We start from the raw sequence: 15,233 nt of genomic DNA, 5'->3' as shown, positions 1-15,233 counted from the left end.
TACATTGTATGATCCCTCAACAGACGTGAAGACTATTACCCAAGCAAGTGTTTGAGCCTAATAACCGTTAATTCTGAGTGAAATAACACTTACTCTAAATATGCTCTCTTGTTTATCTTATCTTTTCAATGGCTTCAAAATATCAATTCACTTTGAATGTCTAGTATGATAGCGGATGAATTTGACTGGTTTCAAACTATGAATTAGATGACTGAGAAGCATGATAGGGGGATCAATTTCTTTCATTTTGAGCCTATTTTTTTTCTTTAAATCAACCTCTTGTTAGCCCATTTGAGCCATTTGTAGTACAACTTCTTTCGTTACCCTTGTTTAACCCATAACCATATGAATTTTATCCAAACTGGTGTGATTTTGGGAATTAGTCTGTTTATCTATTTTCATATTTAAAAAGAAAAAGAAAAAAAAAGAAAAAAAAAAGAAGAAAAAAAAAAGTGAAAAAAATGGGACAAATTCTCTTAGTTATTCAGCATAACTGTTTCAAAATAAATGCTAAAAAAAAAAAAAAAAATCCCAACACACCCTTTGCACACTCTACCTTTTCTTTTACAACCTGTATTAACCTTATAGCCCCATTACAACCCAGTCTGGTCCTTTTTTATGCTATAAATCATGTGATCTCAGAATTCGAGTTTGGAGTAGAGAATCATGTTTAAATTCAGAAGTTACTCGTCTAGAGCATTATTCCAATCATGAAGCTATGTCAATTTCCCTGTTCTTTCATGAAAATACGTTCCTTGTATTTGGGATGGCACCGAATTTTGAACTTGTTCTGCATTTACTCTCATAACGGTGCACCCCCTTGTGTGTACACTTGAGGAATCCTTTTTATTGGAGAGAAAATCCATAGTAAGATTTGAAGTCAAAACTTCGAGGGAGTAAGTCTGTGTGTTGGTTATCCTAATTTCCATTCCTGAGATTGTATGACCTTTAACCAAAAATCTGATTTAGAATGCTAAATTATTTATTTAATTTTATGCATTTCGGTTTCGAATTTGAAATTTTTACATTCATACAGTTATTGTGAATAAAGTTTGGCAGGTGTATAATCTGATTGCTAAGGGACTAGCAATGTTTAAGTTTGGGGGTATGATTAGTGGTTAATTTTATAAAAATTTTGTTATAATTATACCCTTCTTTTGATCTTAAAAATAGTTTAAATTATATATTAATATATATTTTATGGTTATATGCAAGTTTAAATTGAAAAATGAATGAAATGAAATTTTAAAGTAAAATTTAATAATAATATATAAAATTATATATAATACATATACATCATTATATGCATGCATGTAATATATATATAATATAATATAATATATATATATGTGCCATGTGTAATACATATATATAATATATAATTTATTAATAACATTAAATTATTTTTATTTTTTTTTTTAGGCATGAAGAATTCAAGCCCATGAAGACTTAAAGTCCATGAAGAATTCAAGTCCATGAAGAAATCAAACCCATGGAAAAAACAAGCCCATGAAGAATTCAAGTCCATGAAGAAATCAAGCCCATGAAAAATTAAAGTCCATGAAGAATTCAAGCCCATGAAGAATTAAGACCCAATTTGAGCAACCCATGGAATATATTATTTGGAGAAGGCCCAAGGATTATTTTTAATCCTAATGGAGATTAAAAACCAATTTATAGAAATCTATTTTTATTTTTTATGTGAGAGCTTTATTAGGTGTGTTTTTTAGCTAAAATCCATTTAACTATTAGGTGGATATTATAGCTAAAATCTATTTAACTTTATGAATGCTTTATTAGGTATGTATTTTAGCTAAAATCCATTTAATATTAGGTGTGTATTATAGCTAAAATCCATTTAACTTTAAGTGTGTGAGTGCCCATTAGATATAATTATGTCTAGTTGAATAATTGAAATTGTGTGGTTTGTATTGCATCTTGTGGCCTATAAATAGATCACTTGATTGCATTTGTAAGTGTGATTATTATTCTTGAATTAAAGTTTAGTTGTTTCCTTATAATTCTCTCTTTGATAATTGTTCTTGTTATTTCCCATTTTCTTTAGTATTATCTCTTGTGATCTTACTTCCTTCCTTTCTTCTTTTAAATTCTTATGTCATTTATTATTACTTTATTATTCACCACCTAAATGGCCGGTTAATTTGTGCCTTTAAATTTCTGCAATTTTAATTCTTGTCATTTAATTATTCACCGCCTAAATGGACGGTTAGTTTATGCCTTTAAATTTCTGCAATTTTAATTCTTGTTATTTAATTATCCACCGCCTAAATGGCCGGTTAATTTATGCCTTTAAAATTTCTTGTCATTTAAATTCTGTTATTTAAATTACGTCGTTTAAATTCATGTCAATTAACTTTTAAATGGAAATGAGTAGCTAAATCTAATCTTGGGTTAAGGCAAGGACAGTGTCCAACGCCAATGATTCCCAAAGAAAGCTGCGCTTTAAATAAGTAACATTAATTTAAATTTCAGTATGAGTGTATCTTAATTATTGAGAAATCACTAGGTTTGAATTGGAGCGTAAGCCTAACTTAGAGCTTTCATGCCATGTATGAGAGTTACTAGAACTGGAAACGCTATCATACCCAAACCCGGATGATTAATTTAGTTGTTTTGTGTATTAATTGCAATTGAATTTATGGTGGTTGCTTAAATTAGAATCCCGCATATCATGTATGGGGATTGCTTAACCTAGAACTATCATCATCTCTAATTGCATTTAATAACAAACCCTCATATCTGAAATTAAATTAATGTTGCTAATCTTTTATGCTAAAATTTGGGAATCAACGGGTTGGCACTGAAATTGTCTTAACTCAAGTACTATCCAATTTTATATTCTCACTTAAAGTATTTATTTCAATTACTGCCTTAATTTATTTCCTAGAATCTGTTGTTTAAAAAACCATAAAAAACCTTGTTGCCAATTTATCCAAATGCGTGTGTGCTTGTGTGACATTCTTTTTATTTTGCCATAAATAAATCTCTCAGTGGACGACCTGGACTCATTCAGAAAATATAAATTTAAATTTGGACTACAACTGCACTCGTACACTGACGAGTATAAACCTCTCACCTAAACAAAGAAAAAAAAATATAAAATTTTTATTGTGTTTTGTTTTGTGTTTTAATTGCAGGGTGGGAGTGCAGCCATCTTCCCCGGGCGCCACCGGACGCAGTCCGCCTCCACATGTGGTCGGTTCGCCATCACCGCACGCTGCAGCTCCGCCTTAGGCTGCCATGGCCGCCTGCAACTTCCTTTCTGGTCATGGCAGCCGCTCCCTCTCGGCTGAGCTCTCTCTCTCTCTCTCTCTCCTTCTCAATCTCGATCTCCTTCTTTCCATCTCCCTATCTCTCTGCTCGCTCTCAAGCTCTCTCCCGAGCTCTCCCTCTCCAACTCTCACTCTGTTTAGATTTTTTTTGAGAAAAAGTCCCTGTGCTTTACTTCGCCTCCACGCACACGCGCACCGCCTCACAAATTAATTAAATTAATTTAATTTATTCTTTTCTATAATTTCCAAAAATTTGAGAATATTACATTTAATCTATCAACAAATTTTGTGAAGTTGACTATTCACTATTTGTTATTGTTGTGACATATTTCCATATTTTTAGTATTTCAATGACTAAACATTAATCTTTTGTGACAATTCATACTCCATTGTAAAACTTATTAAGTGAAATATCACATATTCAAATTTCATTTTATTCCAAAAGGATTTGGCCCTCCCAAGTTAGGCTAAAAGCAATCAGTTTGATTGAATAATTGCACCGCATAGTCATTATTCAAATTAGCATATATTTTTCTACAAAATTCTAGTGACGATGAGGTGAGATTTGTGAAAAACTAGATTTTCATCACGTGAAATATTCTTAAAAGTTTTTGTGCAGTCCATAGTTACCTGGAACTCATAGGCATACATTGATGCACAACCATGCTTTAATTTGGTCTATTTAGATGGGGTTTATAAGAAAAATATAAATTCGTTGTAGAAAAATTGTTTTCCCATGCTTCTTGTACCAAAAGTTCAACAATACACTCTAATTTATGATAAAAATATAATTTAAGACATCATCAATTGATAACAACCCATCCAAGCCCAAAATAATAGCATAAAGACATTATCACATAGCAACTACAAGGAGCAAAATGTCTCTACTATATAATATAAACTGAAAATTTTAATGAGTCTTTGGGTTCACAATCTCTCCACAAATATCTAGAAATGATGGAGATGCAACCATGGACTTTGAAAGCTCAATGAGTCCAAACACACAAATAATGAAATGCATTCACCAATCACATCCTTCACATTTTAAAGGTCTTTATGGCTAAGAGTGCCTAAACTTTGCAAGAGAGTAGCCCTTACCTATGGGTATTCTCATCTTGAGGTCTTACATACTAATCTTTTATAGATGGTGCCCCCTAATCTCGGGTATTATCTCCAATAAATGCTCTATGCGTTATGAAATAAGGGTAAATGAGTTATTATGATGAATTTGGGAGCTTAAAAATAGCAAGCTAGTGAGTTTCTCACATTTTAAACAACATTAGGAACCCAACAATGAAATTAGACTATTTTCTAATCATGATAGCAAATATATCATAAGAGTTAGTCACGTTATTTTGACGAGCAATGATACAATAATTCTCAAATTTATCAATTTTCAAACTCACACTCCCTTACTTGAAAAAAATTAAGAATGGAAGGAGCACCCCTTATTGAGATTGCACTATTGGCTTTGTTAATTTCCCCTTAATTTTTTTTTTTTTAAAAGGTGACTTGGGAGGGGACCCAAGTGATGCCCTAATTTCTCTGGCCAGCAAGAGTTGGCCCTGGCAGTTGCTTACTAGCCAAAGACCAACAGCGGCTAGCAACGGCAAGCTGCTAAAAGGCCAGGCGCAAGCCCTTGTGGTAGGCTGCCCTCGGCCATTAAAGTTTTTTTAAATTTTTCTTCCTAGTAACACACACATATCTTTGTGTATATATCCCAATTCTTGTGTTCTTCCTTTATTTTTCGACATACCAATATTTGGATATTTTTTAATTACTATTTTGACCAATAATTTTGTCTATCTCTTAATCCTAATTTAATATTAATATTCATCAATTCAAAGTAAATAAATTATTGCAATCTAAAAATAATTGCCACTCAACAGGGATAAACACTTGACAAGTCATCCATACTTGTTATAAACCCGATTTAAAAAAAAAATCCTCTAATTTTAAATAATATTTTTTGTTTATTTATTATTTATTTATTTTATTTCTTTAATTATTCTAGATAAAATTACGAATCATTACAGATACAGAAGATAAGAAGTAGAGAAAATAATAAGAGGGAACTACACATTAACAATCACCAATTATAATCTATTGTTGATTGTGGGTTCTAGGCGATTTCTTTTTCTCCTTCTCTCTTTTGCTCGCTTGCCACTTTACCTCTCTATGGTTGTCAACGATGATTGGGGTTGACGTTGACAATCTTTGGGCAAATGATAAGTTTATACGTGTTTTTCATCATTTTAGTTTTTATTTTACTTGGTCGAATTTTATTTTATTTTTACTTAATTATTATTTAATTTAATTTAATTATAGTTTAAGTACTAACAAAATACACCATATAAATCCCTAAAAGTATTTTTAAAATATAAGGGATTTTTTAACAAATATCTCACTCCCCAAGTGGCCTTAATGCAATTTACTCTTAGGCCATGTTTGATAGCCAATATTTTTCAAGAAAAAGATAATTTTTTCACCTAATTTCTAACTTTTGCATTGTTCGATAGCCATTTTTTTTTTTCAAGGAACTCATTTTCTCATTAATGGTCACGTGAGGGCATTTTTCTTTAAATCATAGAAATGAGATAGAATTTTCTTGACAATTGAAAAATGCAGGTGGGCAGCCACTAGGGATGAGCGATAAGGGCAGGCCGGGGGTTGTAGATTATTTAATAAATATAAATATATGTATAAAAAGTGAATATGTTAAAAATTTAATAATTAATAAATAAATATATAAAAAGTGAATATGCAAAAAATTATATATAAATTATTTTATTGGAAAACAAAAAAAAATAATTTTTTAGTTTCATTTATTTGAGAAAATAATTTAATTAATTTAAAATACATTATTATTTTAATTTTTTTTACAAGATTTAATATTTTTCAATACATTTTCATCATTGAATTCCATGAAAATGTGTCATTTTTTATGAAAAATAATGCCTATCAAATGTGAAATGCCAAAAAAATGATCAAATTCTATGAAAAATATTACTAATCAAACACTAAAAGATAGAAAATAACATCATTTCCTAGGTAGAAAATTATATCAATCAAATAATTTAAACTTTCAATTTTCAGAAATTTATTTTCTCTACAATTCAATTATTTAGAATTTATTTTCTTTCCACTCAAATTCTACCATTGCAATCAAATACACATTTGTATTATTTACGAATAGAAGTTAGAAAAGAAAACCAATTTTATCCTAGTCAAGTTGGTTCAGGTATATTTGTTCAATTGTATAATTTAAACCCAACTCAATGTTAATTGGGTGAGAAAATAACAAAAAAACAAATCAAATTAGATTTTTTTTAATAAAAAACAAATTAATTATATTATTCAATACGTCCCTACGTTTCTTAGTGTATCAAGACTCGTAATTACCCTTTAAGGGTGTACAGTGGTTGGTTTGAGCACTTTGAAAAGGAATTTTTCAAAAGAAACCACTAATAGCAATTTGACCATATTAAAAACTATAATCAAATCATTATTTATTTTAATTGCTAAACTATTGTTTAGAAATTTAAAAAAATATAATACAATGCTAATTAATACATGCATACGTCATAACTAAATTTTGAGATATAATATAATTAATTATTAACGTACATGAAAAATAAAAATAAATAAAAATGATTTAATTATGTACAAACGTGTTAATACACAAAGATACTTTAATTTTTAAAAAGGTTAATTTTATTAATAATAGTAAGTATTTATAAAAAATCATGTGCATCTATTATCTTATATTGTAATTTTATTACTTGATTTTAAATTAATTAAATTTCATAACTTTACAAGTAAATAAAAATTTAAATCTAATTTTACAATTTACATGATATAAAATTTAAATCAAACTATTTTAGGCGGTATTTAAAATTATTAAAATATAAATTTAGTATTACTTTTATGGAATTGCGATGATTTAGGTATTAGGACACTCTAATCCGACCCATTCAAGCGGTTTGATTCTTCCTCACCCCTATCGCCCCTAATTTTATGAAGTTGCGAACGCTGCCTTAGCGTAAAGAAGCCGAAACCCTCCCCAGTCCCCACCAAGCCAACAGTGGGAAGAAATTCCGGTCGGTACGGGAGAGAGAGAGAGAGAATGGCGTCGTCGTCAAGCAGCGGGCTGACGTTCAAGCTCCACCCGCTGGTAATCGTCAACATATCCGATCACTACACGAGAGTCAAGTGTCAGTTGCAGCCGCCTCTCTCCGCCACCGCCAACGGCGGCGAAGGCCCCGCCTCGCCCCCGCCTCGGGTCTTTGGCTGCGTCATCGGCGTCCAGAGGGGGCGGACGGTCGAAATCTTCAACAGTTTCGAGCTCCTTTACGACCCGGCCACGCTCTCGCTCGATCGAGCCTTCCTCGAGAAGAAGCAAGATCTTTGTCTGTTCCTTATTACTTCATTTTCCACCTGTTCTTACGTTTATAGATTTAGTTATTCCTGCATATGTGTGTCTTTAGCTGACTCTAGGGCTTGCTCCTGGCATTGCAATTGAAATTGTAGGTGGCTATCTATGGAACATGGATTTGTTGATTGGAAAGGAAAGGAAATTAAAGACGATAAAGAAAGCAAAATCCAGATTAAATATTTAATTATCCGAAAAAGAATGCACATGCGAATACATTCATCTTACCTTTCTTCACTATTTTCTCTGAGGAGTCATAGTTTCAAATCTAGGGATTTCTTATACTGCTATCCGTGGTTTGCTTCGAAATTGGAACTTATACTGTTAATATTTGGAGCAGACAAGAAAGTGTTTCCCCACTTCTATATACTGGGATGGTACTCTACTGGGAGTGAAGCCCAAGAATCAGATATGCATATACATAAAGCTGTAAGTTCTGATCCTCACTTGAACTTAAAGCATGCTAGCATATGCTGAGCCATTACAGATTTACATAGTACTTCTTAATTGCAATGGCCTGTCATGGTATTACGGATATATGCATCCATGTGTTGTTATGCTTTTATCTGCTATTCAAATTTACACTCAGCACTCTCAAATCTCTAGTAATTGTTGTGGTCGGGTTAAACAAAAATTATGTATACCTCAAATACCACTTGTTAGGATTAGATTAAACAAATCACTCACAAATCAAGAGAAAGAGGACACAAAAAGATTAATGTGTTTCAGCCTTTCAATGGGTCTATGCCCGCAATCCTAAAAAAGGGTTAATTTAAATCAATCAATCAAAATATTACAGAATTTGAATGGACAGAATTGTAAACCTTTCATCTTGCACCACCCCAATAATATGGTTACACCTTCTCTCAGATAACTGTAGTTATTAAAGTGTAGTACAAAGATAGTAAAGTTTATCTCCACCAACTGTCATGTATTCGTGATCTTCACATATGGTAAAACATGATTGGACCATAATACCACATCATATCACAATTACATTAAATATATTCTCCATCTCATAACTACTGTGTCTGATGTTATATTTCTGTTGTGTGCACTGCACTAGGGGAGTAGAGCTGGCAGTGATTTGGATGCAAACAGATAAAAATTGATCAATGGTTGGATCAAGATTCTTATATGAACAATATATCAGCTAGAATGTCAAGACCTTGCTGAGTTTACAGTTATCATCAAGTTGTATGGTTGCATGCTTAAATGGTTACGATGGATACCTAGACAATGAATCCAATTATTCCATATCAATCATATTTTTATTTCTGAATGAAGCTTCTGCAAGAAACAGTTAAGTGATTATTTTAATAAATGGAATGTGCTTGTTTGCTGGCTGAGAAAAAAAAAAGCAAAAAAAGAAATGTGTTTGTTTACAAGTGTATCATTCTCTTGTACTTTCATATTCCAATGATCTCGTGCCTTTAGATGTTTCCTGGGTATTTCTTTTAGCATTAGTTTGGGTATTGAAACTGCCTTGTGCTGAGGATATTTGCATTTATAAACAAATTTGATGAGTGCCCATTCTGAAACAGTTGATGGATATTAATGAAAGCCCTGTTTATGTTCTTCTAAATCCTTCAATCAATCATGCACAGAAGGACCTGCCAGTGACTATCTATGAAAGCGGTATGTGATCTTTGTTTTTTACCTTATATTATATATGTAACCTTTTGAGTGATGCTACATAATCAATCTCATTGCATCTTTATTTCTTGTTTATCTGCAAGCTTTTCATTATAGCCGACTCCACCTAGTGAGATTAAGGTTTCTGATTGTTCTTGTATGTGCAAGATTTTCATTAGCAGCTTCTGTATTTATGAAATGCGTATAAATGAAAAGTGATGATTTATTGTAATCTACCATGTTATCCTTATGAATTTATAATTTGTCAACAGCACAGCTTTCTGTTTTCAATGTTTACTGCCTATTTATTTTGTTACTAGTGCTGATGGGACTGCTCTTTTAGTTTTAGTTCTATAGAATTTGAATTTGCCACTTTTTTGAGGCATAATACCCCTATGTTAGATATTAGGTAAGATTATTGATTTTTTGCATGGTAGGCTGTTGGGTGTTTTAATCCACCTTTGAGTTGTCTGGAAATTGTAGGATTTCTTGAATGTTTTTGTTTAAATGGTACTTGGTCTTTAGTTGTTATACTTGTAGGTGGATAGGAACCCCTTGGTGATTTTTTGCTTACTGGAGTTCTACATTTTATGCATCAAAAGAAGGAAAAAGGAGGAAAAAAGAAGAAGAAGAAGAAGAAGATAACAATACAAGTCACTATGAGAAGCAAAAGTTGTTACAGCTCTCAGATGCTGGAACTATCAATATTTCTACATATCTGTGCTCTGCATCCCTAATAATGCTTTCACAGAACTTTTTCAAGTGATGACAGTGAATATTACAGTTAGGATGTCTGTTTACTGGTTTGTCCCACTCCTTCTATGACAGCGCATTGAGCTGTGGTGCTACATGTCATGCTCCCAGGGTTTACCTACGGTTTAGAATGGAATTATGGAGGAAATTGGGAGTGAGAGAATAGATAGGGAGGGAGAAATCAGAAGAAAGGAGGGAGAATTCAGAAGAAAAGGGGAGACTTCAGATGAAATAGAGGGAGAGAGAATTTGAGAGGGAAACAGAATTCGATTCATTCATCAAAAACATACATTCTCTAACTACCTTAGTCTATTTTTAGGCTGTAAACTGAAGGTACAACTCTACAGCAGCCTAAAGTACAACAATGGAGATAATACATGTATGAAACAATTACTTCTATACCCTTGGGTTGTGACAATCCCCCCTCCTTGAGAGGTTTCTTCTCCCCAAAAAACTTATTACCACTGAGCTGCTGTTCCTTTATCCAATTCCTGTTTTTGCTATCTGGTTTATCCTTCGCCTTTTCTTGTTCTTTTCTCTTACTTTCCTTTTCTTTTGCTTTTCCTTCTCTTTTACTTCAACCATATTATCAAGCTAAGACCAGATTTGACGCTACAGCTCACCAACGGAAACATGAACAATAAAAACAGCAAGAGTCTTGTTTCAAACAGAAAAAAACTCTTCCACCATCCTCCGTTCATCTTGTTTCAATTTTTCCTTTTGCATCCTCCTCTGTTCCAGATCATGAATGTACTGCTGGAGAATTTGAATGTGATAATTTTGTTCCAAACGCCAGCATCCTCCTTCAACCTCTAACCAAACTTGAAGTCTCCATTGGTTATTCAGTGTGATTATGGCGCAGGTTTCCTCACAATTAACTGATTTTTCAGTCTGAGTTACCTGATCTAGTGTAGGCAATTCAGTGACGTCTTCCAGTCCTGATGATGGATTGTCTATTCCTTCAAGAGAAATAGATATCAGATCTTCAAAATTTAAGGCTGCTGTAATCATTTCCTTTCCAACATCTTTGGCTTTCCGATTGCTGTGGCATATATCTCCGTTTCATTGTCAACAGTTACCTCCCCCAATGGTGTCACATTGATTTTTCCGGCAACTGCCTTGGCATCTGGAATTGCCTGATCTGATTCTTGCTGCAAACCTGAGTTAACAGGTAGGATTCCAGCTCTGCTAGAATCGGTTCAGCAGTGGATTTTGAATGAGGTTCCACTGGTAGGCTGATCTAGAATTTCTTTGACATCAAAATTAGTAGGTCATCCAGCTTGTGGGTGAAGTTAACGATGTGATCACATTCTTCCTTGATTGCTTTTCTTGTTGCTGCACATTCTGCCCCGATAGCAACTCGCCTCCACTTGAATCTGCGTAAGCCTTTTTCCAGATTGTCCATCCATCCTAGTTTCCGCTTGTTTCATCCAATCCATCTTCACTGCTTGTTTCATCCAGAAAATCACCTAAGATAAGAATCAGCCTCCTGAATCGATCGTTTCTGTATCAGTTAGCTTGCCAGAATTCCGAGAAACAGCCTATGAGTATTGCCTGGTCAGAATCGCATTTGCTGATGTTCAGCAATCGTTCAAGATCTGCTTCTGACTGCGCCTTCCTTCTCGCCTCAACCTCAATTCCGCAGTGGAGGGTTGTTGGTCTAGATCGCTTTTGGAACTACCTCCTATGTTGATCGATTCTGATGCATCCTATACAATTCGCTAGAATCACGGCCAATGATTGATAGGCTTTGATACCCAATGTCACGCTCCTAGGGTTTACCTAGGGTTTAGAATGGAATTATGGAGGAAATCGGGAGAGAGAATAGAAAGGGAGGGAGAATTCAGAAGAGAGGGGGAGAGCTCAGACAAAATAGAGGGAGAGAGCATTTGAGATTCATCAAAAACATATATTTTCTAACTACCTTAGCCTAGTTATAAGCTGTAAACTGAAGGTCCAACACTACAGCAGCCTAAAGTACAACAAAGGAGAAAAATACATGTATGAAACAATTACTTCTATATCCTTGGGTCATGACACTACACTCCTTATCTGATTGATGCTGGATGTAGTAATTCTCATTTGAATGTTATGTGATGATAATTTTTCTGGGTTACCATGTACAAAAATTCTTTTTCTAATTTCTTCAATCTTTCTAACTGGTCAAATCATATTTTATAGACATGAGTGGCAACTTTCTAAGTGAACCACCATTTTTTGAATCTTATTTGTCAAAATTAAGTCTCACATGGCTATGTTCTGTGCTGTAGCATCATTAATTAATAATTTGCTGTTTGCTACCTTTATTGATGTGCTAACACTTTGTTCTCTTGTCGGGCTAATCAATTCAACTATAGAGCTGCACGTCATAGATGGAATTCCGCAACTTATTTTTGTCAGTTCAAGCTACACTATTGAGGTTTGTACTGTTTCTTTGTTCTACACTGCAAAGTGTTCCAAAATAGAGTGATTAAATCACTTTCTTGTTGCTATAAAGACAGTAGAAGCAGAGCGGATCTCAGTTGACCATGTTGCCCACCTTAAACCATCTGATGGAGGTTCAGCTGCAACTCAATGTCAGACCTGCAAATCTATTTCAAATTATATACCAAGATCTGTTAACTGTCTTTGATGTTTCTTCTCAGAAAAGATTTTTCCTCTTATGTGAAAGTATGGATGATTGACAAGTTTATGTTTCTTCTCCAGTGGCTGCTCACCTTACAGGAATGCACAGCGCCATCAAGATGTTGAATAGCAGAATCAGAGTGCTTCACCACTATCTTCTTGCTATGCAGAAAGGCATGTGTAATCAGAAACTTTATTCTTTAGAAGTACATTCTCCTGTGAGCAAGAAAAATTGTTAATCTATAATGGCTAAGTGAGGTAAAAACAAATCAAATACCATGAAGAACACAAGTTCTAAACTGGTATTTGAATTTCTATTCCCAAAAGATAAAACTAAAAATAAAAAATAAAAATGCCCTCCAAACTCGCAGTTACTACTTTTGAAATTGCTGATTATAGGCATTTTGACACTGTTTAATGATTGAAACATTTTGAACATCTATTGAAATGTACAAGGAGTCTCCTATGCTGTCCACCATCATATATGCCATGGTAGAAAAGCTGCCTCCCTGATTAATATAATCATTTTGTTTGAATGCATGCATTTTTGTCATAAACCTGTGAACAAAAATGAATTAGGTGGTGTTGGGTCCAGAATCTAATTGTTTCAATTGCAGGTGACATTCCTTGTGAAAATTCTTTGCTTAGACAAGTGTCTAGCCTCTTGAGAAGATTGCCGGCCATTGAATCAGAGAAATTTCAAGATGATTTCTTGATGGTTAGTGGTTTCAACCTGTTGACCATGAAAAATTATTTTTGTTTAGGTTTTTGATTTATCAAAGGATAATGATAATTCCCCCGACAAAATAATGTGAATGTGCTTGTGCTTGCTGACCAAGGGAAAATCCCCATTTTGCCCAAGATTGGAAGAGTCACCATTTTATGTTTGATCAAAAGCAACCAGCCATAATAAATGCTCTCTCTCTCTCTCTGATGCGGAACAACAGTAAAAAATTGCAGAAAATAGGGAAGAAGAAAAGAGATAGAAAGAAGAAGTAGGGAGAAGAGAAGAAACCAAGAAGAAGAAGAAAAGAGAAATTAACAATATTTTAATCACCAAGGCTGAAAAAATAAGGTTATATTGTGTTGCCTATTTATAGGCAAATAAGGATAACCTATCTAAAATATCACACTAATCTATCTAAAAGATAATAATGATCTTTCAAATATAAATGTAAATAAAAATCAAATTGCTAACTAACTAGGATAAAATCAAATATCTAACAGAACAAGATAACATAAGATGAAATCTAATTTAAAATCAAAATCAAACTACAATATCCGTATCATTCTCCTCTAGGGGAGAAAAACTCATCCTTGAGTTTGAGGATGGCCGCATAGCTCATGCACCCAACCGTAGGGACAATGGTTGGACAATCTTCTAGCGTTTGTGATTATAGACTTGGGTCTTGGGAGGCCGTGAAGCATAATCAATACCAACTCGACAAGGGAAGGAAGATCTCGCTACTGGGAGGCCTGATGTGACAACCCCATGGGTATATTAGTCATAGTATATTACATGTATTAGTTAGTTGTTGTACTTTGCTGCTTTCCCTATTTATACCTTTTAGTTCTAATAATTGAAAGCCTAGACAACATATAAATAGGCTAGAGTAGTTAGAGAATAGTAGTTGTTGAATGATATTTGATTTCTTCCCTCTCAAATTCTCTCTCCCTCTATTTTCTCTCTAAAATCTCCCTCCATTCTTTTGATTTCCCCCTCCCTTTCTATTCTCTCTCCCCCCAATTTCTTCCAAATTCCCTTACAAACCCTAAGTTAAACCTTGAGGCGTGATAGTTGGTATCAGAGCCAATGGTTCTTGGCTGTGATTATGGTTGATCATAAGTGAAGTAGAATCCAAGCGATTTTCTAGAAGCTGTGATTGAGCGATTCTAAGGAGGCAAATTCATAATAGTTGACCCTTAGTGCATTGGACTTAGGCGATTCAGGCAGGTGATTTTAGAAAAAAGGAATTTAGGTGATTCTGGAAGCAGTTGCATAGGCGATTGCTGATCATTGGTGATTGTTGCTCATAGGCAATCCTTGGAATTGATCAGAGACGGTTTATGAAGCAAGCAAATTGAAGAAATGGCTAAAGGAACAAGGATGAAACAACTTGAGGCGAGAATGGAGGCACTGGAATTAGGAATGTTGCAGACTCAGGAGGCAGTGAGTTGCAATAGGGAAGAGAGCGTTGCAACATGAGAAACTATACAAAGAGAGCTTGAGAAACACAAAGAAGAACTTGAGAAAAACAGAGGAACTCTTGATAATCTTTGCCGGAGAATAAACATGTTCAACATGCTGTCGACATTATTTCCTAAATTTCATTTATTAGTGGGTTTTCCATTAAGATTCGCTTCCATTCCAATCCTGCCTGGTGATGGAATTCTTCCTTGAGTTTCAGGACTAGATTTTCCACCTAGATCTGCTTCTAATCCAATCTTGCCTGGTGATGGAATTCTTCCTCGAGTTTCAGGACTGGATTTTCTAC

The 15,233-nt window shown here is 33.9% G+C and overlaps 1 protein-coding gene across 2 annotated transcripts in view; it reads left to right on the top strand.

Annotated features, from left to right (window-relative positions):
- The first annotated feature begins 7,282 nt into the window (after window positions 1-7,282).
- LOC127811673 (COP9 signalosome complex subunit 6a-like) overlaps window positions 7,283-15,233 on the top strand; it is a 35,009-nt gene continuing 27,058 nt past the window's right edge. For both annotated transcript variants that reach the window (XR_008025772.1, XM_052351756.1), the window contains exons 1-7: window positions 7,283-7,702; window positions 8,066-8,154; window positions 9,270-9,363; window positions 12,471-12,532; window positions 12,611-12,689; window positions 12,820-12,912; window positions 13,356-13,456. Coding sequence is in view for 1 of the 2 variants with exons in the window: in XM_052351756.1 (XP_052207716.1) it covers window positions 7,420-7,702; window positions 8,066-8,154; window positions 9,270-9,363; window positions 12,471-12,532; window positions 12,611-12,689; window positions 12,820-12,912; window positions 13,356-13,456 (801 nt within the window). In the remaining variant the exon portion in view is untranslated. The remainder of the gene's footprint in view (window positions 7,703-8,065; window positions 8,155-9,269; window positions 9,364-12,470; window positions 12,533-12,610; window positions 12,690-12,819; window positions 12,913-13,355; window positions 13,457-15,233) is intronic.

The sequence above is a fragment of the Diospyros lotus genome, chromosome 10, assembly GCF_014633365.1.
Source record: "Diospyros lotus cultivar Yz01 chromosome 10, ASM1463336v1, whole genome shotgun sequence".
In the NCBI taxonomy this organism is placed as follows: Eukaryota; Viridiplantae; Streptophyta; class Magnoliopsida; order Ericales; family Ebenaceae; genus Diospyros; species Diospyros lotus.
The sequence above is the reverse complement of the archived record's forward strand: the minus strand, read 5'-3'. Positions and strand labels throughout refer to the sequence as shown.